Source organism: Balaenoptera physalus (genome assembly GCF_965194825.1).
Source record: "Balaenoptera physalus genome assembly, chromosome: 15".
NCBI classification, from domain to species: Eukaryota; Metazoa; Chordata; class Mammalia; order Artiodactyla; family Balaenopteridae; genus Balaenoptera; species Balaenoptera physalus.
Window position 1 is genome coordinate 15160591 of NC_138894.1, and position 26549 is coordinate 15187139.

General features: G+C 46.3%; 1 protein-coding gene and 1 long non-coding RNA gene across 3 annotated transcripts in view; one reads left to right on the top strand and one right to left on the bottom strand.

Moving 5' to 3' along the window:
• Positions 1-21533, bottom strand: part of RPIA (ribose 5-phosphate isomerase A) — a 32091-nt gene extending 10558 nt beyond the window's left edge. The window contains exons 1-4 of one of the 2 annotated variants that reach the window (XM_082426877.1): positions 21202-21533; positions 15414-15474; positions 13211-13266; positions 2044-2103 (exon numbers count right to left, since the gene is read on the bottom strand). In XM_082426877.1, coding sequence (XP_082283003.1) covers positions 2044-2103; positions 13211-13266; positions 15414-15474; positions 21202-21474 — 450 coding nt within the window. In that variant the 5' untranslated portion in view covers positions 21475-21533. The remainder of the gene's footprint in view (positions 1-2043; positions 2104-13210; positions 13267-15413; positions 15475-21201) is intronic. The other variant, XM_082426876.1, reaches the window with a different exon arrangement.
• LOC309643851 overlaps positions 1-26549 on the top strand; it is a 306112-nt gene that overhangs the window by 7396 nt on the left and 272167 nt on the right. The gene's annotated exons all lie outside the window — the stretch shown is intronic.

Consider the following 26549-nt stretch of genomic DNA (forward strand, 5'->3'; position numbering starts at 1 on the left):
AACACTGATTCAGAAGTCTCCGTAGTAATGTGGCAAAAATACTGGCATGCTGACACACATCTGATGCAATACGGAAGTGGAAATTTTCTGAGGTACCCCCACTATGACCCACCAAAGCACCTGTCTGCGCCTGCCCACTCCCTTTACAGGAAGCTCCACTGCCAGGCCCAAAAGCAGTCAAGGAGGGAATAGGTTCATTCATGTTTCAAAATTTGAAATCAAGAAAGAGATGCACTTCTTGTCACTCCTGGCACTCTGCAGAGACAATGTGGGAGCCTCAAGTATGGTTTTTAAAACAGTAGTATAAGACCTCAGGGTGCAAACTCAGTTCAAGCCGCAGTTAGAAGCTGCTTGGCACAGGGCCTACAAAGCTTCAACGGGGCGTCCTCGCTTCCACCCTTTCACAAGGATGGAGTAACAGCCTGCGATGCTCCTCCCCACTCTGCACCACGGCAGCTCTCTGGGGCCTGGAAGGCAGCAACCTTTTCTGTCTGGGTTTCATGCCCACCTTCAGCCCAAACCACTCTCCCCACAGCGTTGAACAGCTGATTCAGCCTGTGCCCTGGCTCTACCCACAGATATCTCCGAACAAGCCCTTCCCGTGGTACTTACTAACCCATCTGTGGCCCACATGTCCCATGACACAGTGGATTAGTAGACCACCACCAAGTCTGCTTTCAAGCTGCCGTAATCCCACCTCACTCTTCCAATCCAGCTTTGCCCTCTCCTTCTCCCTCTCCCCCTCCCCCTGCTGTGCACAAACCCATTCCACTCACTCGGTCCTAGACACCCCAGCCAGTCTCAGCACCGCACACATGCCAGCCCGGAACCACTCCCATGGTTCCCATCTACCCCTCTCTGGAATGCTCTCTCCTGCCCTTGCCACCTAGCCTTCACAGCTCTGCTCAAACTTTACCTCTTTCCACAAAACCCTTCTAAGCAGCATCCTCTAGAGCCAGAAGCACCTGGATTCACTTTCAGGCTCTGCCACTTGCAAACAGCATGGCCTTACGCAAATGCCTTGCCCTCTCTGTGCCTTTCTCATATCTGTAAAATGAGATAATAATGGTACCCACCCTCAAGACTACTGGAGCTTAAATACAGTTGACCCTTGAACAACATGGGTTGGAACTACACAGGTCCACTAACACAGATTTTTTTCCACTAAATACGTCCTACAGTACTACATGACCCACGGTTGGTTGAATCCACAGATGCTGAACCGCAGATACAGAGGGCCAACTACGGGAGTCGAGCATCTGTGGATTCTGGTATTCGCAGTGGGTCCTGGAGCCGTTCCCCCGCAGATACCCAGGGATGACTGTGGTTTAATACAGGCCCAGCACTTAGCATAGTAACTGGCACACAGTCGGGGCTCAGTAAATGCCAGCTGTGAGCATGGGATACCCAGGGATGATACCCAGGGATGACTGTGGTTTAATACAGGCCCAGCACTTAGCATGGTAACTGGCACACAGTCAGGGCTCAGTAAATGCCAGCTGTGAGCATGGGATACCCAGGGATGATACCCAGGGATGACTGTGGTTTAATACAGGCCCAGCACTTAGCATAGTAACTGGCACACAGTCGGGGCTCAGTAAATGCCAGCTGTGAGCATGCGCCTCACTCTCATCAACTTCAGTCTCCTCTAGATTGCCTGTGTGTTTAATCATCTTCACCGTAAAACTTCATTTTAATCTGTCTTCAAAGACCCATGGCTGCCTCAGATGATGCTTCTTATCTCCACTTAGTGATAAGTTCTGAGGGCCGCCCTGCTCGTATAAGTCTGTGTGAGGGCTGCAGGAAGCCCTGGGTCCCTGAGCCCTCTCGGTTAAACCACAGGGAATGTCCTAGAAATTAACAAGCTCTTCTCTTCTGACCTCAGCCAGGATTAATATTCAAAGTCCTAGGAGAAAAGCTAGTATGGACTAACTGACTTTTCTCCTAGACTCAACAAGATATCCAGAGCCCACGAACAAGTGACAGCTATTGAAAAAAAAAAAGAAAGGAGACCAAAAAAGCCAGCAGCCTCTCTCTGCTTACCTCTGGGTGTCGGTCCAGGTCACTGAGAGTCAAGCCATACTGCAGGATGAGCTGACGGGCCTGCGGAGGACAGGGAAAAAGCACCCACGATCATTAACTCTTAGTGACGGCGAGGGTCCTCAGAATCCTCCTGGATTCAAGCGTCAGACGCTGAGTCCCACCAAGGCTGCCTCTCAAATCCAACCTGGTCCACCACCAGGTAGGAGATCTAGCCCCATGAACAGCAAAAGTTAATTCATTCCAGAAGCTGGAAGAAGGTAAACAGCACATAGTGAACACTGCTCCAGTGCTAGGCTAAGAGTTCCTCCTCAGTGACCTGTTACTTAAGATAATGTCATGGGGGACTTCCCTGGTAGTGCAGTGGTTAAGAATCCACCTGCCAATGCAGGGGACAAGGGCTAGATCCCTGGTCCGGGAAGATCCCACATGCCGCGGAGCAACTAAGCCCGTGCGCCACAACTACTGAGCCTGCGCTCTAGAGCCCGCGAGCCACAACTACTGAGCCTGCATGCCACAACTACTGAAGCCCTCCTGCCTAGAGCCCGTGCTCCTCAACAAGAGAAGCCACTGCAATAAGCCCGCACACCGCAACGAAGAGTAGCCCCCGCTCGCCACAACTAGAGAAAGCCCACACGCAGCAACGAAGACCCAACGCAGCCAAAAATAAATAAGTAAGTAAGTAAATAAATCAATAAAGGTAGCATCATGGCCTCCTAAAGCCTCTGGTAATACAGTACCAGTAGTTCCCTCTCCCTCCACCACCCTCCCCCACAACGGGCCATTCAAGGTTTCACTTTCCGCGGTTTCAGTTACCCAGGGGCAACCTTGATCCAAAAACATTAAATGGAACATTCCAGAAACAAACAATTCACAACTTTTAAACTGCACGCCATTCTGAGTAGCATGATGAAATTCTCGTCATCTACTCCGTCCAGCCCTCATCCCTTTGTCCAGCGTAACCTGCCTATTTGTCATTTAAAAGCCATCTCAGTTATCAGATTGACCGTCACAGTACCACAGTGCTTGTGTATCAAGTAACCCTTACTTTACCTAATACAGGCATATCTCGTTTTATTGTGCTTCACTTTACTGCACTTTGCAGGTACTGCATTTGTTACAAGTTGAAGGCTGTGGCAACCCTGACTCCAAGGAGTCTAGGGGTACAATTTCTCCAATAGCATTTGCCCACTTTGTGTCTCTGTGCCACATTTTGGTAATTCTCGCAATACTTCAAACTTTTTCATTATTGTTATTATATTTGTTACTGTGATCTGTGATCAATGATCTTTGATGTTACTACTGTAATTGTTTTGGCATTTTTTAGCAATAAAGTCTATTTATTTATTTATTTATTCATTTATTTATTTATTTATAGCTGCGTTGGGTCTTCATTGCTGTGCGCAGGCTTTCTCTAGTCGCAGAGAACGGGGGCTACTCTTCGTTGTGGTGCGCGGGCTTCTCATTGCGGTGGCTCCTCTTGTTGCAAAGCACAGGCTCTAGGCGCGCGGGCTTCAGTAGTTGTGGCACGCAGGCTCAGTAGTTGTGGCGCACGGGCCCAGCTGCTCCGCGGCATGTGGGATCCTCCCGGACCAGGGCTCGCACTTTTGTCCCCTGCATTGGCAGGCGGATTCCTAACCACTGCGCCACCGGGGAAGTCCCTAGCAATAAAGTATTTTTTAATTAAGGTACATACGTTGCTTTTTTAGACATAATACTATTGCACATTTACTAGACTACGATGCAGTATAAACATGACCTCTATATGCACTGGGAAACCAAAAAATTCATGTGACTCGCTTTATATCACACTCACTTTATTATGCTGGAATGGAACCAAACCTGCAGTGTCTCCAAGGTAATGGTCCCAAAGCGCAATGGCGGTGCTGGCAATTCAGATGTGCCAAAGGCAAGACATAAAGTGCCTTCTCTAAGTGAAAAAGTGGAAGTTCTCAGTTTAGTGAATTGAGAAAAAAAAGTTATATGCTGAGGTTGCTAAGATCTACGGTAAGAATGAATTTTCCATCCGTGAAGTTAAAGAAGGAAAAAGAAATTTGTGCTAATTTTGCTGTCACATCTCAAACTGCAAAAGTTACAAGACTACAGTGCATAAGTGCCTAGTTAAGACGGAAAAGGCATTAAATTTGTACAGTAGGATATTTTGAGAGAAAGAAAAACCATATTCATGTAACTTTTATTACGGTGTATTGTTATAATTGTCCTATGTTATTATTAGTTGTTGTTAAATCTCTCACTGTGCCTAATTTATCAACTAAACTTTATCATAGGTATGGCTGTACAGGAAAAAACACAGTGTATACAGGGTTCAGTGCTATCTGTGGTTTCAGGCATCCACTGGGGGTCTTGGAACATATTCCCCGTGGATAAGGGGGAACTAACATTTTTTAAAATTTCCTAAACTAAGAGCCAAATCTACAAAATATTAGAAACGTCTCTAAAAAAAAATCTAACAGTATGAAAAAAGACTGAGGAAGATCACTACAAATTGATACATAGTGATTTCCAGGGTACACTGTTGAATAAAAATAAGCAAAAGAATACATACACTCAGAAGAATACGTAAAGGCAGGACCTCCGGAATGGCTAGGTGAGAGCACCTGAGAGCACCAGACTGGGAAAGATTTAGGATGTTTGTGGGAAAAGTCAGCACCACCGACTCTACGGACATGCCTTTCACACAGGCTGACTGAAGGGGAGGGTTACCACCACCACAGGGCCCAGAGCAGAACTTGATGCTGGAATAAATGGACCGTGAACCTTTCAGTCTGACCACTCAAGTTCAAGTGATAAGGATCTGTGTTCATGCCACTGTTTACAATACGCAGAGGAACTAAAGGATGGAAAACTTTTTTTCAAAAGCCATGTCTTGAAAATATTTTCTGCTTAAAGTCAAAAGCACCTGAGATGTAGGAGCCGAAGGTCTCGGTTCTAATCTTAAATGAACCAGCCACATGACCCCTGGCAAGTTTTCTCATCTATAAAAAGATGCAGATGGATAATGACCAATGTCAATCCTCAAATCCAAAATCCTAAGACTCTAACAATAAAATACAAAGACCCTGGGGTTTGCAATATATGGGACCTATTTGGATCCTGATTCAAACAAACTGTAAAAAATATGTTTAAAGGATAAGACAATAGGGGAAATTTGAATCCTGGATTTTTATTTGATCCTATTAAAGGTTATTGTTTAATTTTTTTAGGCAGGCCCCTACCCCACAGGCTGTGAAGAATTAAGGCCCACAATACCCACAAGATGGAGTTGGAAGCAGATCCTCCAAGCACAGCTGAGAGGCCTATAGCCCTGGCCAAGAGCTTAACTGCAACCTCCCCGGAGACCCAAGGCCAGAGCCACCCAGGTAACCGCTCCAGATTCCTGACCCTTGGAAACTAGGAGCTAATAAATGTTTGTTTTAAACTGCTAAGTTTGGGGGTAATTTGTTCCAGCAAAGATATCTAATACAGATGGTGTTGGAATAATATGAACTGCATAAAGTTCAGTGTGATATTCTATCATGCAAATAAAACTGTGTTATATACTACGGTTCCTGTTAATTTTATGTACTACTTTACAAACAATACTAAACTGCATTCAAACGTATTACATGAAAACTGGGTGTCAGGAAACTGTTCTATCATGATGTCTATAGGGAAAAATCCTGTATAAATATATCATTTTAATTTAACATTTAAGTTTAAAGACTGCCTGCACCACTTGCCAGCGTTACTCTTTCATGAGGATGTCCTGTTTGTCCATCTAGATTGTAATCAGAGAGCACATTTCACATACACTTTTCACCCTATAGCAGTTAGGGTCAGTTAAGCCAATAGTTGAGTGAATAATTATTTTGAGTTCAGTCAAGTTACCTAGTGCAAACTCCTGTTTTAAGAAAGAAATGGATGCCCAGAGAGGTCCCAGTGCTAAGTTAGGGACAGGGCGAGGACCAGAAATACAGTCTCCTGCTCTCCTGCCCTGTCTAGGGACTAGGAAGGAAATCAGACGATAAGGCAAACAAAGGGAACGTAGAAGAAAAAGGAAAGGAGAGGACAGCCTCTGCTTATAAATGGAATTGAAGTCATCTTACATAATAATACTATGCTATTAATAACGTTTTTAACAATGACAATTTTAACAATAACAACGTTTTTAACAATAACGTTTTTAACAATGACATTACTCCCAAAGCAGCATGTTTAACAATGACAATTTATAAGCCTCTGCTTATAAATGGAATTGAAGTCATCTTACATAATGATACTATGCTATTAATAACGTTTTTAACAATGACAATTTTAAAAGGAGTTCTTTGGCATTCCCTCTTCTACCTGAAATGCCCTGCCTCCTCCCAAACTCCAGCCCCTCACGCCCGGCTTTCCAGGAGGCCCCCAATCCCCTGTGCGAGGAGTGGGCTCTCCTTCCTCCAAAAGGCACGTTACCTCTACTTCTTCTCTACCATATATTTGTGAAAAATGGCACACATAAATGTAGCATTTATTCATCCACCAGGCAGAGTGCCTGCTAAGAGCCAGGCACCACACTGGGCACGAGCAACGCTGAGTAACACCCGCTGTGCACAAGGAGCCTCGCACCCCTTTAGAAAGGTAACCCCTCGGTGATCACCATGCTGACTGAAATCTGCCTCTTCACCACCACCACCAGCTGCCTGTCTCAATACCTGTCCAGAGTCCGCACACGAAAGGAGCCCAGCAGATACGTTTGTCTATGTTATGTGGCTGGGAGGTCGCCCCAACCTCCTCCACAAGCCCCGTGTCCTCCCAGACAATAAGCAGTAACGTAAGGACAGGATCTGTTCTCCCTTTAGATCGTCTGTATCCCCCTTCACGACGTGGAGGGCCCTGTACAATGACCTCAAAGAGCCCACTGGGGTGGGACCCTTAAGTCCTGCTTCCATCAGCAGGTCCTCCAACCCTCCCTTCTCCCCATCTTTGACCGGACTCCCCACAAGACCCCTGCGAATGGCCCTGCACACGGAGAGGAGTCACCATCACAGGTGGCAGGAGCGTCACCCTCACCGAGTGTTACGGGTTATACTCTGCTCCCCTAAGAAAAAAGGTATGTGGGAGTCCTAACTCCTAGTAACTCTGACTGTGACCTTATTTTGAGATTGGACCTTTACAGAGGTAATCAAGTCAGAATGTCATGAGGGTGAGCCCTAATCCAATAGGACTGGTGTCCTTAGAAGGGCAATTTGTACACACAGACAGAGGCACACTGGGAGAACGCCACGCGAACATGAAGGCAGAGAGCAAGGATATGTGCCTACAAGCCAAGCAATGCCAAAGATTGCCAGCAAACCACCAGAAGCTAGGAGAAAGACAAAACAGATTCTCCTTCATAGCCTCTAAAGCAATCAACATCTAGCCTCCAGAAATGAGAGGCAATAAATTTGTTTTTTAAGCGCTCAATTTGTGGTTCCTTGTTATGGCAGCCCTGGGAAACGAATCCACTGAATTCAGCACTACAGCCCTACTGTGGAGATATGGACCCATCACTGGCTCAGCCAGTAGTAATGCAGACACAGGTGCTCAACTGAGATCAGTACCTGCTAGACACCAGACACTCCAGGCTCACAAGCTAAGGGGCTCCTGAGGGTGTAGAGCAACAGCTGTCTCTTTCAGCTCTTAAAAGTGCAGGGAGCAGGAAAGCTAATGATTAGCTTGTACTTTTGAAAAAAAAGACAGGAAGCAACACCTTCTCATTGCAATTCCACAGCTGGTGCCCCAAATGCCTCATGTGATCAAGGACAGTGGCATGTGGCAGGCTAGCAGTCCTGTTTTTCATCAATTTCACAATAATACCTGAAAACGCTGCATTTCCCCTTCCATCAACTAACAGAGGTAGACTGAAAGCCAGCATGGACAAACACTGTTATTTTGCCTAGACCAGATCTGGCTTTCAAATCCTTTCTTTTAATTTTCTCTCCCAAAAGCTTTTAACTTTAAAGGGAAAATCTACAAAAATCCTTTAAACACCTATGGGTTTACTTGTTTAAAAGGCAGAACATGAAATATTTTGATTTCCTTTCAATCATTTCAGGAAGATTGCAGCTGGCTAAACTTAACACAAAACAGTAACTCTGAACAAGTGAATTTTTTAAAGTCCTGTGAACTGTGAATGACTTCTCTACCTGATCAGCTGGAATTGGCCAGCATTTTCCAGTCTGGGTACACTGTTATTACTAACCACCACAACATATAGGTGGGCTGGGAGGATGCTACCTTAAAAACACAGATCAAACTTCCAATTAAAGATAGCAATTGAACACCTGTATTTAGCTCAGCTCCTTCCCTAAACCTCTCTAAATCTATAATACAATAAAGGAATTTTTCTCAATGGCAAAAAGAGGAAAAACCAAAAAGAGGAAAAAACAGCAACCAACTTCTAAAAGCTAGATCACTGATGGACAATGGTAAATGGCAGAAACGAGAAAGAGAAATCCTAAGCCAGTATCCTAAACCAGTACTGGAAAAAGCTAAGAAGCGACCAAATAAACAGCACAGAGCCTCCCAAAAGGTTCAAGGACTCAGCGGCCCTGTGAACTTCAGAAAACAGACACAACGGTGGGAGTGAAAAAGGGAAGACTGGTTGAAAGCCTGTTTGAGAATCTGTTATAGCTCCTCATCTTTCTCCACTGCTCCCAAAGCAGCATGTTTATTCTCTGGAGGTCAAACAGCAGGTCTCAGGACTGAACTGCCAGGCACAGCTGAAGATGGGGGTACTCCATCAGCAAGCTTTTGCTGTGTAGCAGCTACCCCAAGACTCAGAGGCTTAAAAGAGCCTCTCATCCTCCAGAAGAGTAGTCAAGGCCTGTTCACATGGCAGCAGAATGGTTTCAGCAGCAAAAGGGCCAAGCCACAAAGCAAAAGCAGTCACTGTTCAAGCCACTGATGGCCTGCCATTTGGTCACATCCCATTGGCAAAACACGATCAGGCCCAGAGTCAAAGAAATACTGCAAAATGTAGCAGGCACTTCTTCCCCATCTACCACAGGCACTACACTGAAAACAGGGCTTATGTCCCAAATAATGACAGACGTCTTCTAGCCCTCTTCTCTTACTTGGCTCCCAGGCAGCCACGCATACTCCTCCTAAAAGGGCACTGGGCAGTCTTCTCTGGGAAACCTGACCAGCCAGAGGAAAAAAAAAAATGATCTGACACTAGGAGTTCCTCAATGATCTGTCTGCCAGGAGGGCTCTTGGCAGACAAGCTCTTGGCAGAGAGCAAGGACCACCCTCACCCTGAGAGCTGGTTTCCGGTCAGCTTCTTAGTCCACTAGTCTTCAAAATGAGCTGGAATTAAAAAAAAAAAAGAACAAAGCATTCTAACAATATTTGACTGTGTTGGTTGTTACATGACTATGTCAAAACTCAGAACTATATGCTAAAAAGAGTAAATTTGGGGGCTTCCCTAGTGGCGCAGTGGTTAAGAATCCGCCTGCCAATGCAGGGGACACAGGTTCGAGCCCTGGTCCGGGAAGATCCCACATGCCGCGGAGCAACTAAGCCCGTGTGCCACAACTACTGAGCCTGCGCTCTAGAGCCCACGAGCCACAACTACTGAAGCCCGCGTGCCACAACTACTGAGCCTGCGCTCTAGAGCCCACGAGCCACAACTACTGAAGCCCACGTGCCACAACTACTGAAGCCCGTGCACCTAGAGTCTGCGCTCTGCAACAAGAGAAGTCACCGCAATGAGAAGCCTGCGCACCACAACAAAGAGTAGCTCCTGCTCACAGCAACTAGAGAAAGCCCGTACGCAGCAACAAAAACCCAACTCAGCCATAAATAAATAAATAAATAAATTTTTATAGATACTAAAAAAAAGAGTAAATTTTCTATGTAAATTATACCTCCAACAAACTGTAAAAAAAAAAAAAAAAAAAAAAACTTGAGAAAAGAGATATAGGAGAAGAAATCCTAAAACAAAAACAAAAGTATTAACATCCTCAGGGAGCTAAGAGAAGAAATTGAAAAAAACTGCACCCATAAAACAAAAACAAACAAAAAAACTTTTCAGAGAACAATTAAAAAAAAGAGTTATTTGAAATTAAATACACGAGAGCAAAGAAAGCTCAATAGAAGGGTTAGAAAAAGGTAAAGCTGAAAAGACAAAAGGACAAAACAGGCCACAAGCACCAAGGACATTAACAAGTACCCTAAAAGGAAAGACCAGAGAAAACAGAGAAAAGAAAATTAAAGGAATAATAGGGGGAAAAAAATCCCCAAAATTGAAGAGTGTGAATTTGTAGAATGACATGTCCCAGCAAGCGCCCAGCATAGTGGACAAAAATAAACCCACACCAAGACACAGCATGGTGAAATTTCAGAACACTGGAGACAAAGAAAAGATAATATAAGGGTGTAAGAGTTCAGAGAGAATGAAAAATAGGTTTTATACAAAGGATCAAGAATCAGAATGGCAGCAAGCTCCTCAACAGCAAATTGAAAGCCAGAAGAGGGAATTCCCTGGCAGTCCAGTGGTTAGGGCTCCGCGCTTCCACTGCAGGGGGCACGGGTTCCATGCCTGGTCGGGGAACTAAGATCCTGCAGGCTGTGCAGTACAGCCAAAAAAAAAAAAAAAAGCCAGAAGATACAACAGAGTACTAAGAAGTGATTTAGCACAGAATTCTCTACCCAGGGCACTTCCCTGGTGGCGCAGTGGTTAAGACTCCACGCTCCCAATTCAGGGGGCCCAGGTTCAATCCCTGCTCAGGGAACTAGATCCCACATGTGTGCCGCAACTAAGAGTTCGCATGCCACAACTAAGGAGCGGGTGAGCCACAACTAAGGAGCCCGCCTGCCACCACAACTAAGACCCGGAGCAACCAAATAAATAAATAATAAATATTTTTTTAAAAAAATAATTCTCTATCCAAATAACTGACTTCCAGAGGGGCTAAAGACATTTTCAGACATCCAAAGTGCCGACAAGTTTGCATCCCGTGCACTTGGATAGCTACCTAAAGGACGTGATTCACCGAAACTGAAGGAAACGAAACCAAAGGGTATGGGGGAGTAGTGAGGAGGAACAGGACGATCCAGAAGAGGAGACAGAAAAGGAAAGTTCCTGACCGCAAAGGGAGATCCCAAGACAACAGCCGAGGGCAGCTGCTACCAACCAGAGTACCAAGAAGATGAAGCTGACGGGAGTAGAATATCCACTGGGCCAGAACGAGGCGAGATTTTCCATCCAGGTAAGAGTTTGGGGTTGAATTAGTAAGGAGTATGCAGACAACCAAGGAAGTGGAAAAAACAAAGGCATCGTTTACTTAACTTTCAGGAAAACAAAATAATGAGCAGGTAAGGAAGCGTAATCATAGCTGACTGCACAGTTCAGCTGTAGCTTGGACACCACAATTCTGTAAACACTGAGTGAGGCCTCACCAAAACGTAACTGTACTGAAGACTAGGAGAAGGGTATCTGACCTGCGAGAGAAAGGAGGGAAGAGATAACCGAATGCTCATCTTCCCTGCATCCATTCAGCATGGAATTATTACCTCAAGTTGAAAAAAAAAATTTAAATGGCAAGAAAAGCATGTAGTCTCCAGACTTTGGAGCAGATACCCAATCAGCTAAAAGAGTTTTAAAGGTATGTCCATCTAAAGAGCAAGAAATGGTGGTGGTCAGGAGTGGGGGAGGGTGTGAAGGGAGTGTCTTATTTTTTAATAAAATGACTTGAATTATTTGATTCTTCAATCTATGTGTATGGATAACTTTAATTAAAAATAAGCACCAATATCAAATAATTTTATTAAACAAGAAATAAAAATACTAGATGATCAAGTCACTTGGAAAAATCAGACACTTAGCTTTTTCAAGGGCAAGGCAACCCATCACAGCCCCTCTGACTTTAAGAGCATCTCCTCAGAACGTGAGGATTTCAAAAGCAAGAAAGTCCAGGTGAAACCACTCCTTTTCTAGCCTGAAGCAGGAATTATGGTATTGTCTTCAGTTCCCTGGGTGTCCGGGCAGCTTGTCAGAGCCTCCAAGAGATTTAACTTCAAAACAGCTCTGACAGCGTGCACTATCCTAACTTCCTATCCTACCTACCTGGAATCCCTCCTCCACTCCCTACTCTGACAGGTTGGGGCACACACCTGACACATCCTGCCTCCAGGACTGAGAGTTTCTGAAGACCTAGCTGTCCAAAACCGTGTCCACAACATCACAGGAGCACAAATCACCAGCAATGCCAACCTTTAACCCCAATTCACAGGATCCCCACGACGAAGCCAAAGAGAGGCGACACACCTACCCTCCCCACGACAGCCAGGTGAGGGATGGGGCTCTATCTAGGCACCTCTCTTCCCTCCTTTCCTGAAGTCTACTATTCCCTTATCTCTCCCTGTATTTAACTGGCTCCATTGCTTTCCTTCATCAGCCCCTACTATTTTATTGTGAAACAGCATTAGACACGGACTCAAACTACTGCACTTGCATTTCTAATGCATCACTTAATGCCCTTTAACCTCAGTTTTTTCATCTATAAATGGAGATAATATTCCTTGAGGACGGAGACCATGTGGTTATCTCTACAAACTCCATGGTGCCTAATACAAGATATACTAAAATATTCACGTCTAAAACCATGCTTCCGGGCTTCCCTGGTGGCGCAGTGGTTAAGAATCCGCCTGCCAATGCAGGGGACACGGGTTTGATCCCTGGTCCAGGAAGATCCCACATGCCGCAGAGCAGCTGGGCCCGTGTGCCACAGCTGCTGAGCCTGCGCTCTAGAGCCCGCGAGCCACAACTACTGAAGCTCGCAGGCCTGCAGCCCATGCTACGAAACAAGAGAAGCCACTGCAATGAGAAGCCTGTGTACCGCAGCGAAGAGTAAACCCCGCTTGCTGCAACTATGGAAAGCCCACGCAGAGCAACAAAGACCCAACTCAGCCAAAAATAAATAAATAAAGCCAAAAAAAAAAAAAGTAAAGGGAAAAATACTTTACATTTTAAAAAAACCATGCTTCCGAGGAGCAATCTCCAGTCAATCAACTGCTCTCCTGCTCCTGGCTCTCTCACCCAGAACAACCCAGGTACACAACCCAGAGCCACACCCCTATATCCTCAGGGACCCAGAAAATTCAGCGGCAACTGCCAAGATGCAGAATGGAAAGCAGGACATACCTGGAAGGAAGTGGGAATACAGACGAGGTTCAGATTCTCTTGTTTCACTCTTTCAGCTGTGGAGACAAAAGCCGCGTTGGTGGTTTTTCTCTCTCCTCACCTTATTTTCCTTGTTGTACTCACATTTGCTCAAATCCAACAGAAAAGGTCCAACCCCTCCCCCCACTGAAATGTCCCTTTCATTCTATGTCCCCACCCTTGCTGAAAAGTTGGTAAACAGTCTTCACATGTCACTAGACAGGGACAAAAAAGCCTAAGGAGGTTAAGTATTAACCACAGAAAGAGCAACGTCAGGGTTTGCTAGTATGTGCGTGGCAACAGTCAAAGAATTTTGTACACATGAACTCTTTTAATCTAGTAACCCAAAGATAACTTACAATTACTATCCCCACTTTACAGATGAGGAAACTGAGGCACAGAGAGGCAAAGTAACTGGTACACAGTTAACAAATGGCAGAACTGGGATCTGATCCCAGGCAGTCTAGTGCCAGTCTTAACTACTTCCCTATGTAGGCTTTTACAGAGAAAAGCTAGAATTTGACTTTTACAGTTAGTAAAAAAATATTATCATTTATAGACGCCAGAGGGTGGTTAAAGAGGGTTTATTTATTCACTTTGGATTTGTACCTTTCGGGAAAACTTGATTTAAACAAAAAGAAAAGTCTTGGGAATTCCCTGGCGGTCCAGTGGTTAGGACTCGGCGCTTTCACTACCGGGGCATGGGTTCAACCCCCTGGTCAGGGAACTAAGATCCCACAAGCCGCATGGTGCGGCCAAAAAAAAACAAAAACCAAAAAGGAAAGTCTTAAGGGATGCAGACAAAGAACGTCTCCTGTCATTTCAGTGAACAAAGGATGCCGCAGCCATCAAACCCTCAGCCACTGCAGCTGCCCCCAGGCAGTGCACCCGAGAGAATTCAGGACGGAAAAAACAGGATACTGGCTCTAGATTAAGGTGCACATCAAAGGAATAATTTCATTAAGCCCAGGCCTTTGCATCTTCCCATACATAGGAAAGCACTACATTCATTAACTTGAGATGTCTGGTTTTTCTTTTAATCTTTTGATGTTCGACTGCTCGGGGTTTTTTGGCAAAAACTCCTATATATCCTGGCTCCTCAACAGTCCCTCAGAGCTATCTGGGAGGCAGTATCCCAGGCTTAAGTCCTCAGTAACACCCCCAAATAAAACATAATTCTTGGGGAATTCTCTGGCGGTCCAATGGTTTAGGACTCCGCGCTTCCACTGCAGGGGGTGCAGGTTTGATCCCTGGTCGGGGAACTAAGATCCCACAAGCAACACAGCATGGCCAAAAAAAACAAAAACAAAAAACACACACACACACAAAACATAATTCTCAACTTTGAGGCTGTGCATTTTTTTTCAGTCGACAGGGAAAAACTGTCTTAATTAAAAATTTCAAGTCTCCTTAATCACTGGGTGTACACCTTGGGAGATTCAGATGCCACTATTATGAAATCCACAGTAATCCCTGTGCCCTAAAATCCTTCACATACTCAGTGCTGAGGCAGAAGGGTGTGTAACACTGAGGCTTTCAGAAGCCATCACACCTGCATCACAGTCATTCCTTAAAGACAAAGCATTCCTGGGCTTTGTGCCCTGAGCACAGCCCCTTGGCACCTACCAGAGGAGATCCACATTCAGGCAAGCCTCTCCTCTGGGCTCTGTTCTCACAAACAAGAGCAGGGCGGTCAAACCTGTCCAGCAGCCACCGGGGTTGATAATTCTTGAGCCTTTCCTGAGCCCAGAGACACCCACATCAGAATGAAGTCAGCATCTGCAGAGCCAGCCACCAACTGCAGGGTCACGGACAGGCCAAGCCTGCGCTGGCCTGGCCGACCTCGATTTGTTTGCTTGAGAAACCGCGGGCTTTAGAGGGTTTGCCTGCCTCAGGATCCAGGAGGCCACACACACACACCCCTGATGACAATTAAGATTCTGCAGAGACCTCACCCTAAGTCAGCTCCTCACCCAGCTCAGCAGAGTAAACAAAGCCAGGGCAACCTCAAATTTGCCAACCCCAAAACCCCAAGAATCCCACTCAGAGAAGAGCAGAAACACTCACCTGACCACAGGCTCCACAATGCTGGTGCCAAGCTGCGCGCTGCTTCCTCCCTCTCCTCTATGTCCCCACCACCCCCATCACCCCACACAAACATCCAGGAGTCAGCCTGAAAACGTACCTATTCTCTGCACAGCGTGGACAATTGTAGAACCACTCCCAATTCCCAGCACTTGGTTATTCTGCAAAAAAAGGAGGAGGGAAATCCAAAACTTATTAATACCATGCTTTACTCCCTTCTCCAGCCCACTTCCTAGAGCTATAAAATTATTAGGAACAGCAATTCACCAACTCAGGTGCAAGGTACTGTGCCCACAGAAACATAATCACTGAACCTCAAAGCTGTACTTTGTCCTGGTGCCCAGTGGCAATTTATCAGCAGAGCCCTCCTCCTTTCATCCCTGACAATGACATCACCATTTCCTCCTGTGAAAAGATAAACTGAAGCCTATTAAAATTTTTAAGCATTTATTTCAGCAAAAATCAATTTGAATTGGGCAGCACTCAATCTAGCAGGCAGAAGGGAGCTCTGAGGAGCTGTACAAAATTAAGACTTTTATAGCAAGAAGCAAGCGGGGACAAGGAAGTTATATTGGGCAAAAAAGCAAGCTGGTTATTGTAAGGTTACTTCCCTTTAGGGGACGGCAGGGGTCTACCAGGCAGATGACCTCAATAGTGCTGATCAGGTGATTCCTGATTGACTGAGCTAAGATTCCATACTAAGATTCCATTTCTGGGAGAGCCAAAAGTGTAATTAGGTATTGTTTGGTGATGCCGGGCTTGGCATAAGCGACTCCATTTTGGGTCTGTTGTCTCATTTTGAACACTCCCTACCTCCTATCAACACAAGAGATTTGGCTTCTTTACAACGTAGAGCAACTTAAGTCAGCCTCACAGAGATGGCCTGCAGAGGAACGCTGAATGATTTTTGGCCATCCCCAGGAGCACGATCAGAAAGGAAAGACCCTAGGAGAAAAACAGAGCCCAGCTGAACGTTAAGAGCAGAAAACAGAGGTTTCTGGCTTCAGCGACTTTTCACACAAGTTTAACATCCAAAAGAAGGGACTGACCACAGTCCCCATCAAGTTGGTGGCATCACAGCGAACCTCAGAGACACATCAAGCCTACCATCCAGAGCGCCAACCAAAGTCAACAGAAGAGAGTCTGAAGCAACCTTGAATAGCAAATCACATCAACTCTGTCCGACTGATCCCAAGGGGTCCTCATTTTGCACAAGCCTGCTTCAGAGAAAATGGGGAGAGCATGACGGCTTAGGTGAGAACATGAGAAATAGTCTTCATCTGCCATATAGGAAGCCACTCCTTGAGTACAGCGGAGAAGAAACAGGCATCATACTACTGAGCCTATCATCTTAAGAAAAGGGGGAAGGTACCTCAGAGTAGACCAGGGGCAGAGTAGGGGCCCAGCCAAGGTCAGTTAGACCACAAACAGCAAAACAAGGTCAGAGTACAAACAGGAACTAATGTGAAGCTTGGTTCCTAAGCAACTTCCTGGTAGTAATCTCCTGCCTGTTTAGGGCAAAACAGCTACAAGCCAAAGCTTAATATCATCTGCTAAGCAGCTACTAAGAAGATTCATAAATGTTAATATAAGTCAAATCTCACAACAACCCCTTGTGACCTCAAGGCCCTTAGCCCCACTTTAGAGATGAATTCAACACCCTAAGGAAAAATAAGACTTAGAAATGAGCAAGAGATTATTAGACATACTTTCAATGAAATGCTGGAATCTGCAGGTAGTATCTGATCCTACAGGGGTGTGTGCCTTTGCTCAAAGTTTCAAAGTCACCATATAACACCAAGGGGCCTTAAAACAGAGCTTGTGCTAGGTCAGGATTTCACCCGTGATTATGCCCTCAAGAAGGCAATGCATCCAACAGCCGTTTAGCTACTTGGGAAACCTCAATAGCAAGGTCTTCAAGACCAGTAAATGCTACATCACAACACAAAATAGCTGAATATCAGAAAATGTACAAACCTTCAAGTAACGAGGAAATGTCTTGACTAGGTAGGCTCAACCTGACCTTCCCACCCAACCTGAAGCTGAGAGCTCTAGCTATACAGTAATTCAACTGTCAGATTCCTCATTACCATACTCTGCCATATACTCATGTCACCCAGCAGGCAGGTGGCACACAGATGAACTTGGGTGAGTCACACAAGCTCTGTGCAAGGCTCCTCCCTCGGCTTTTGCAAGAGGCCAGGAATTGCAAAGGCCTGCCAGGCCCAAAGCTCTTCAACCCTGTGGTCCTGCTACCCTGCAATCAAATGACTGGCCAAGAATCAGTGTACCAGCCAAAGCCAAACAGAGGTGCCCCAACAGCAGAAGGCTGCCCGGCAGGCTGTGCTGGAGGAGCAGGCTTCTCCTGACGGCAATACTTGACAACAGGCCATACGTGCAACATCACAACTCGGGTCACCTTGTCCACTAGGGTAACCTCTTCTGTTGACCAACTGGAACCACTGCCCACCAACTTCTCCAAGCTAAGCCAGCCAAAAAGCTAAGCCCAGGCTCCAAAGAAAACAAAGGAGGCTAGGGACCTTCAGGAGAGCATGGCCCTGCATGGTGACCCAGCCTGCAACAGGCACACCTGAGTCCCGGGTGGCTACCCAGAGGCTTCAGCTGAGAACTCTCCAAGTTTTCCTCCCACCCAGAAATGCAAGTAGTCACCAATGGACTAGGGAGATTCACCCCACAACCTCCATGTTTGTGTCCACACTCCACACAACTCATCAAGCATTTACTAGGAAGGCCCCACTGTGACCAACACTGAATGAAAATAAGGTTAACTACCCTCCAGAAGCTCACCCTTCAGGGAACTGGGAGACACACATACACATAACTAGGTCATAAAGAGGTATAAGGCACCTAAGAGGTATGGAGTGCTACAGAATTAAAGGGGAGAACTGCTTCCCCTACAAAGGCTAAGGAAAAACTGAAAGGAAGAATGGCCTTTGAACCAAACCCTGAAGGACATATACGATTTTAACAGGCAAAAGCAGCAGACAAGAAAAAGCACTCTTGGTCAAGGGCTGCGATATTAAAACACACACTCTATGCCAGTAGTCTGTCCTTTCCAATGTTCTGGTACCTGGGAGAGAAGGGAGCAGAGAAGGAAACAAGACTGTGGGCTTAAGGACAGAACCAGAGCCTCTTATCTGTGTATCCCCTCCACCTGCCTCAGTACTGGTTTACAGTAGATGCTCCTGATGTGTCTTATGGAGGTTAGGATGAGGCCACCTGAGGGGCACAGTGACAAGAGTAGATTAAAGCTTCAGAAGAGGATAATGCACCACTTGGGTGGTCGACAGAGGGGACAAGATAAGGGCAACTGCAATCTTCTGGCCGGCCACGAGGAGAGCCTAAACCGGGAAAGTTGGCAGGTCAACAGGAAGGGTCAGTTCTAAGAACATTCCAAAGGTGGAACCAACAGGACCTCGCACACAGCCCAGCTTGATAAACTTACACAAGTGAGTATGAAACGGAGCAGGACCCTATGGGGTCCTCCCGTACAAATCCTTTCCGTGTCCTTCCTTTGTTTCTTGCTTGTAGGAAATAGGCTTCTTTCAGCCTCCTTGACCTCCCCTGAGTTCCAAAGGGCAGATTCAAACAGTTGCTAATCAGGGAAGGGAGGGACTGCAGAGACAAGGCAGGAGCAGTCAAGAAACAATGGTGCTGCTACAGGCAAGGTCCTGGTTCCCCCTCAAGGAATATACAAAACAATACAACTCTGAGTTCTTCTACAGGAACTAAGGCCCCACCCAGGTGGAAGACGGTAAATTCAGGCTTGAGTGCAAGACTTCGGGCTAAACATCACCCAGTTACCTCACCATCAACCAATCAGAAGAAAGTCTGCACTCAGTGGAAGATAAGACTCTGAACGCCCCCTCCTCAAATGATTAACTGCGATTAACTTCCCCTTTCTCCCCTGGAGTTGAGTCTTGGAGTCTGCCTTCTCCCCAGGTTGCCGGCCTCCAGAATAAAGTAACCTTTTCTTTCCAACCAACACCTGTCTTTGGAGGGGTGAGCAGCCAAACCTGAGTTGTGTAACAAGTCAACAACTTCAAGACACAAAGTGCTAAAGGAAAACTTGGCCTTAGGTGGAAAAAACGATACCCCCTGGAGAGAGCAGCTAAGCCTTGACAGTTAGGTACCGGACTATGCTCAATAAACTTGTGGCTTTGAATTAAGTTCAATAAACCTGTGGCTTTGAATTAAGTTATCTTGTCTGCAAAGTATCCAGGACCAGCCTCTCCTCCTCCCTTTAGCCACGTTTCTGACCACCACACCAACTACCTACACATAGTAGGCACTCAACAAATACCTGCAATGAATGAATCGAAGTTACAAAGCAGAAAATACAAAATTCAAGTAGTGTTGGCATCTCAGAAAAGAAGTTTGCAAAGGAAAGTGGGTGTAACTGAGATGGGGGTGAGGTGCCCCCAAAAGGATGGAGATCTCCCCAGGATTGCCTGGTAACTTCGTGCAATAATGTGGCCAGAATCCAGTGTTTTGCAGCTCTGGCCTAAGGTGGGAGCTTGCAAATTGTAATTTAACCAAATACATAATAATAAAACAATGGTCAGGGAGATGCATGCCACCAAACAGTAATGTAAACAGGTTAATAGGAAATCTAATATATGGGTCTTTTCTAATTGTATAGATCCCATTTATCCATTACATTTACCCATTACGATTCACTTTATCCAGGCATTTTGAAATTTCAGCTTACCGTCCCAATTTTGCAGCTGAGGCACGTGAATCCCAAAAGGAGAGCCAGATTACACATTTTACATTATCTCTGTGAATCCCCATAGAAAATCCTATTGCTAACCACACTATTAAACCAGAACAGAGCAGCTGTGTAACTGGTGGAAGGGCCCTGGAACGGAAGTCACTCGGTTTGGGTCCTGGAGGATCCTTGGTCATTCCTCCTACAGAACACGCAGAGCCAAAGGTTACCACACTCGCCCCTCCCACTTAGTCAGGCAGTAGGAGCATCAACCATCTATCTAGGCAAAATAACTTTGTACACGAAATCATTACCAAATGTAAAGAATAAAGAACCATCACTAGAGAAAAGGGAATCTGATACCACTTTCCAGGAATCAGAAAAGAAAGATTAAAAGCCAATAATTAGTCAAGGAAACTCCACCTAAGGGCAGAGATACTCCACTTGGCTGTCGGTATTACAATTAAGATAACTGACTGCTGACAGCAAATGCCCTCGGGTTAAAAGACTCCACCCAAGAGGACCACACCCGCAACACAGCAAACAAGTAGGGCCACGACCTCGCCAAGTAAGAGCTAAACATCTCCACATCCCGACCTTAAAGAAGAGAGTCCTCCAGACTTCAAGCGTCCACCCGAGCCCTGTCAAAAGGAGGCTTAAAGCCTGGGTTTCTCCTTTGGCTCAGTCTCCTCTTCCCTCCAGCGAGTACACTCAGGAGCGGGTGCGCGCCCAGCTAAACACTTTCTTGGAGTAAAATTTCAAAACACTTTTAAAATCAGCTCCCCACCGACTTCCCAGGGCAGTGAAGCGAGTGAAGACCTCTCGCAGTCCCAGTCTCTTATTTGTTGAAAAGGAAGCCACACGCTAAGTCCCTACTAACCCCACTCCAAACATCAGACGCACACCACCAGCCTCCACTTTGCAAACTTAGCTGGCCTGACAAGCAGTCTTTAGATAGCACAACTTTAGGGGACGCGACCCCAACCGATTCCACATCTAAAAGGCCTTGAAGGAATAGGTCTCAAGGCGGGTAAAATGCGTACCCCCTCCCCTCCCACGCAGCCCCCTCCCTGCCAGGAACTAGGCGCACCCGGCAGTGCCCAGAGCACGAGCCCATCAGGCCGAGCACGGGCGCCCCACGTCCTGAGCTGCTCACCCTCACGTGGTTCTCCACGGCCGCGCGGCCCGCCAGCTTCTTGGCCTCCTCGGCCTTGGACATCGTGGAGGGGGCCGGGCAGACGCTGTTAGCGTCCCCGCCAGCTGTACTTGCGCTGCCAGCGCCGAACTGCGCGCGTCCCGGCAACTGCACGTGGGAACCCGGAACGCCCCAGCTGTTCCCGCCTCCGCCAGAGGCCGCGCCCCCGGCCCGCCCGGGCAGCGGGGCCAGGACCCGCCCGTAGAGGGTGCTGAAGGGCCCGGGTCGCTGCATCCCGCCGCCCCGCTCCAGCCTCCACCACGGTCCCGCCCCCGGCTCTGCCGGAAGTTTGGTAGATGACGTACTAGGTCCGCGTCCGCTGCAGCGCGGGCCTTCCTGGGAAATGTAGTTCTATGGCTTCAGTGGCCTGAAGCCGTGCCCCAGCCTGGACTACCAGCCCCACAATGCTCCGCGACCGGGTTCGCAAATCTCGGCGACAGGAATTGGCGCAACGGCTTGTACCGCCCAAGTAGCCCCGGTGGGGTTAATCCCGGAGGTTTTTCTCTTTGCCCCAGCATCTGAGAAGGGAGTCTTAGATCTGACCCTGTTGTTTTTTCTAGAAGTAAGAACGTGGCGGTGGACGAATTCTGAGGGCAGCCGCTCTTCTGGAGATGTCCTTTTGGGAGTGACTTCTCTAGACTGACGCCACAGGGAAACGCACCTGGGGGCTCCGGCTCCCACTTTAGTCCATCCTTAGGCCCCCCCACCGCCCCCCACCGCAGGCCCAAAGCTACAAATTAGAACGCCCAGCCTTAGATGTTGTTCTGCACTGGGCAGCGTTGGATGGCACGGTTTCCCTCCAGATGGAGCCTGGCTGGGAACATACGTGTGACCTGCAGAAACCCTGCAATACTTGTTGACTTAAAAAGGGCTTTCACTGAACCTAACAGCTTTCTCTTTTCTTCTCTACCTGTAAAGTGTCTTGCTGTAGGTGTGGACGGAAAAAAACGCACGATGTAAGAGCAGTGACTTTCAGTTTTATTTTGGGACCTTACTAGGGACTCTAGCCTGGGAGATAACCTCTCTGTTATGTGGAACTATTACGAAGAGATAGGGGAGGGGCCAGTATATATATACATATGTATACATATATATGTATATGTATACATATGAATTTTTGATCTAGGAAATGTAGTTAAGCATACATCTTGGTAAAAGATGACTGCTAATCATTAAAAATATATATATTGAATATATCTCAAGTTAATGATTTTAGTGCTTTCCCAAATATGGGAAGATCCAAGAATCTAGGCTCATTGAAATTCTTCCTTAGATATGCATCTTAACTATCTAGGGGCCATGTATCCAAAACACAAAATGCTTCATACTGTTTTTCTTCATCCTGAATTCCCCTCAGGGTGCACTGTTGGTGGGGCAACTGCAGGATTGAGACTTAGCCCTTCGTGTAACTGGATGATGAGTGAGACTCTTTGTCCTTTTGTTTGTTTGTTTACAGAGGGAATAGGGAGGGTCAGAGAATTCTTATTGTCCCCATTTTACAGGTGAGAAAGCTATTGCTAACACCAGCCATATAAACTACTTAGAGGTCTTTTAAAAGCACTAGCCTTTGTGCTACCCTTCCATGTTTGTGGAATCCATTCTGTCTGCCATGAATTCATCTCCTTCAAAGTCACTTCAGGTCTTCTCCCTCTTCTGTGTGCAAGGCACCGGTAAAAGTTGTGTTATCGCCCTGGTCACCTGGATTCTCTTTGCCATGACCCCTGAGGCTGTCAGCCCCTGGACCTTCTGAAAGGAAAATCAAAATGGAGTCAGTAAGAGAGTTCTCTAAAATGGAGTCAGCAGGCCGTTGGGAAAGTGTGATTTATGCACATCTAAGCTGACCACTTTCTGTCTTAAAGCAGGCATTCAGAACATCTGCCAGAAGCTCAGGATACTTACCAGACCCTTACCCTAAAATAACTCCAGACAGCCTATCTACTTATTGGGACCCTTACCCTAAAATAACTCGTGACAGCCTATTCTTTCAGGACAAATATTTTCTTACCTGCATTCAGAGTCAATTACAATTCTTGCTAGACAACTCTAATAACCTTGTGGTTTTGTCTGTATAAGCTCCTGGCTCTTTCTCTTCCCGAGAACACTCTTGAGTTTTACCTGAATCTGTGTCTCCCGAATTGCAATTCTTAAGACCCCAAATAAAGCTCTTTCTGCTTGACAGCCTCGATACTGATCCCACTACAATCGCCCACCAATAGTTCAACCACCTCCACCTTGGCCTGCAGGAGGAAAAGTTATTTGAGGTGATACTTGAATCCTACGTTTTAGGCAGAATTTGGAAATTAGCGCAAAGTTCTGGCTAAGATGCAGGAAAAAAGAAAAATACGTGGGGCTTCCCTGGTGGCGCAGTGGTTGAGAATCTGCCTGCCAATGCTGGGGACACGGGTTCGAGCCCTGGTCTGGGAAGATCCCACATGCCACGGAGCAACTAGGCCCGTGAGCCACAACTACTGAGCCTGCGCGTCTGGAGCCTGTGCTCCGCAACAAGAGAGGCCGCGATAGTGAGAGAGGCCCGTGCACCACGATGAAGAGTGGCCCCCGCTTGTCGCAACTAGAGAAAGCCCTCGCACAGAAACGAAGACCCAACACAGCCATAAATAAATAAATAAATAAATAAATAAACAAACAAACAAACAAACTCCAATCTCTAAAAAAGAAAAAGAAAAATACGTGGATCCTCACTACAGTTGGTCTCTACAAACCTGTGGCCTCTCCTGCATCCTCTTGGAGGCAGTCTCCCCCCCTTCAGATTTCTCCATCAAAAGGTTACTGGAGCAAATATCAGTGCCAATCTCTGCTTTACCCACCTCACTCCCCACCGTCCCCAGCTGCCCCCAGTCTCCAGCATTTGAACTGGGGCTTCCCACCATCTTGATTGCTCTGCCTGTCTGTCTGCCCCTCTCTGCACTGCCAGCTCCATCTTATTCTTTAGACTCAGCTGAAATCCACCTCCTCAGAGAAGTCCTCCTGACTACCCTATCGAAATTGGGTTCCCACCCACCCATCCTCTATCACTTTACCAGTGTTTCCTTTCATTCTTAGAACTTTCCTTGATTATTTATGTTTACTTGGTTTTGTATTTGTTTGTCATTTGTCCTCTCTAGAAAATAATATTCTGGGAGTTCCCTGGTGGTCCGGTGGTTAGGACTTCGGCACTTTCACTGCCATGGCCCTGGGTTCAATCCCTGGTCAGGGAACTAAGATCCTGCAAGCCGTGTGGCGTGGCCAAAAATAATAATAATAATAATAATATTTCTGAGAAGAAGGAATTTGCTTTTTTTCCTCTACAGTATCCTCCGTGTGTCTGACATGTAGATGGTCCGTAACAAATACCTAAAGCATGACTGGATAACAGAGACATTTCACGCCTAACCCCACACTTCACCTTCAGCTGTACAGTATTTCAATTCCTGCACATATGCTCTTACCTCCATGTCTTGGAAAACACTATACTCTTCTCTCAGATGTTCCTAAGGTCTCCACTCCTGTACATGTTACTCTGTAACCCTGAACCCCACTGCTACCGGGGTTGGCTGCCCTTCTGTGCTTCCACTCACCTCTACCCTCTCTGTGATGGTCCACCTTGCTCTATTCAGGCGACTGTCTCTCTCAAAAGACTGTGAAACTGTCTGTGTCTCTTGATAGCACAGACAGTCTATTCCTCATAGAACGGACAGTGCCTGGCTCAATAATTTCGGAGTAAGCAGTGTCCTAAAAGGTCCACCTGTCTGTGCCTCTGTTTTTTTGTTTTTTTCTTTCTTGTCTCTCTTCTCTCCATCTTGCAATCATTTCTCATTCCTGCCTTCACTTTTAACCCTTCTCCTCAGAGTCTGCCAATGGTACCCAGTGACTCTCATGGCCAATCGGAAATTCCACTGGTGGCTCTTGGGGCTGAAGATTATGCTGACCCTTAGAATAGTTTGAGTATCGTGTTCCTATGATGCTTTGCATTTGCATATGTATTAATAACAGTGCCAGGCACCATGCTAAGTGCTTTGCGGATGTTATCACATTTAATTTTAACAACTCCAAGAAGGGGGTACTCTTATCCCCATTGTTCAGATAAGACATGAAAGAAGTCCTGACTGACCCAAGGTCACACTGCTCATAGGTGAAGCTGGGAGGCAAACCTTCAGGGACTCTAGGATCAAACTTTGATCTAACAGAATCACCTAGATGGATGTGTATTAATTGCCTTCCCACACACAATATAGCCCTAAACTTTGTATAAACCACACAGGTAATGTATTTTCTCTTTCAAGTCACAAGTAATAGCAACGGCCCTTAAGACAAAATAGTTAATAAGGGAAAAAAGGAAGGAAAAACTCTATAAATGAAGAAGTAGTAACTGAAGGGAAGTCCAAGTTTTGGCTGCTAGACCACTTTCAGGGTCTCACAGAGGGGAGATCAATCTATGTTATAATCTTAACAAACCACTAAAAATTATATTTCTTTCTAGATTACTCGCACTGGAAAGAACCACATGGGGCTCATTTTCCCCTCTTTCATGGACCCTAATATCCTTGGAAAAGAGTTTTCAGGGACAGAATGAAGGATCACAGAGCCCATTTTCCAGCACTATTATTGACGGTGAGAGGGAGGGCCTTGAGCACCTCACCTCCTTGATGGCTCCAGTGTGGTCCAGTCTGAGAGGAAACAAAGCACCTTGGCCACTCTCTCAATCCCAGGATGTAGGCTCCCCCAGGGAGATACACAGCCAGCATGCGTGCCTGCCTGGGCTTCAGTAAAGCAAGAAAAACTCTCTCCCTCCCCACTTCCCCACCTCCCTTTCCACTCCCTTCTCCCTCTCTTTTTCTTCAGTGTGTTCTTTTGGAAGGGAACTCCCAGGGAAGACTGTACAGATGCTGGAAGGGACTTGAGGATCCTGACAGAGGCTGGCGTGGGGCTAGCTCAAATACACCTCAGGCTAGAGTTCGGATTCCCCTAGTTTTATTCAGGAGTTACACTAATTTAGAAATAGGGACTCAAGCTCACATCCTCTTAACATCCAACTCTCACAACCTTAGAATGGGCCTTTGGAGCCTCAACTTGTGGCCTGACTTCCTTCACCCCCTTTCCACAAGAACAGGTTCATTGTCTACTAATAATTTTGACTGAGGTTTAAAACCTTGGAAGAGAATGAGACCTTGTTATTTCTGATGGTCTAGTGATCAAAATGAGCCGTGGTTAACATATCAGTGTTCTGACCTTGCTAGACACTTAGCACTAGAAGAAAGCATAGAGCAGTCCGTTTACCAAAAGCAAGTCTTCCTTCTGGTTGACCACATGGT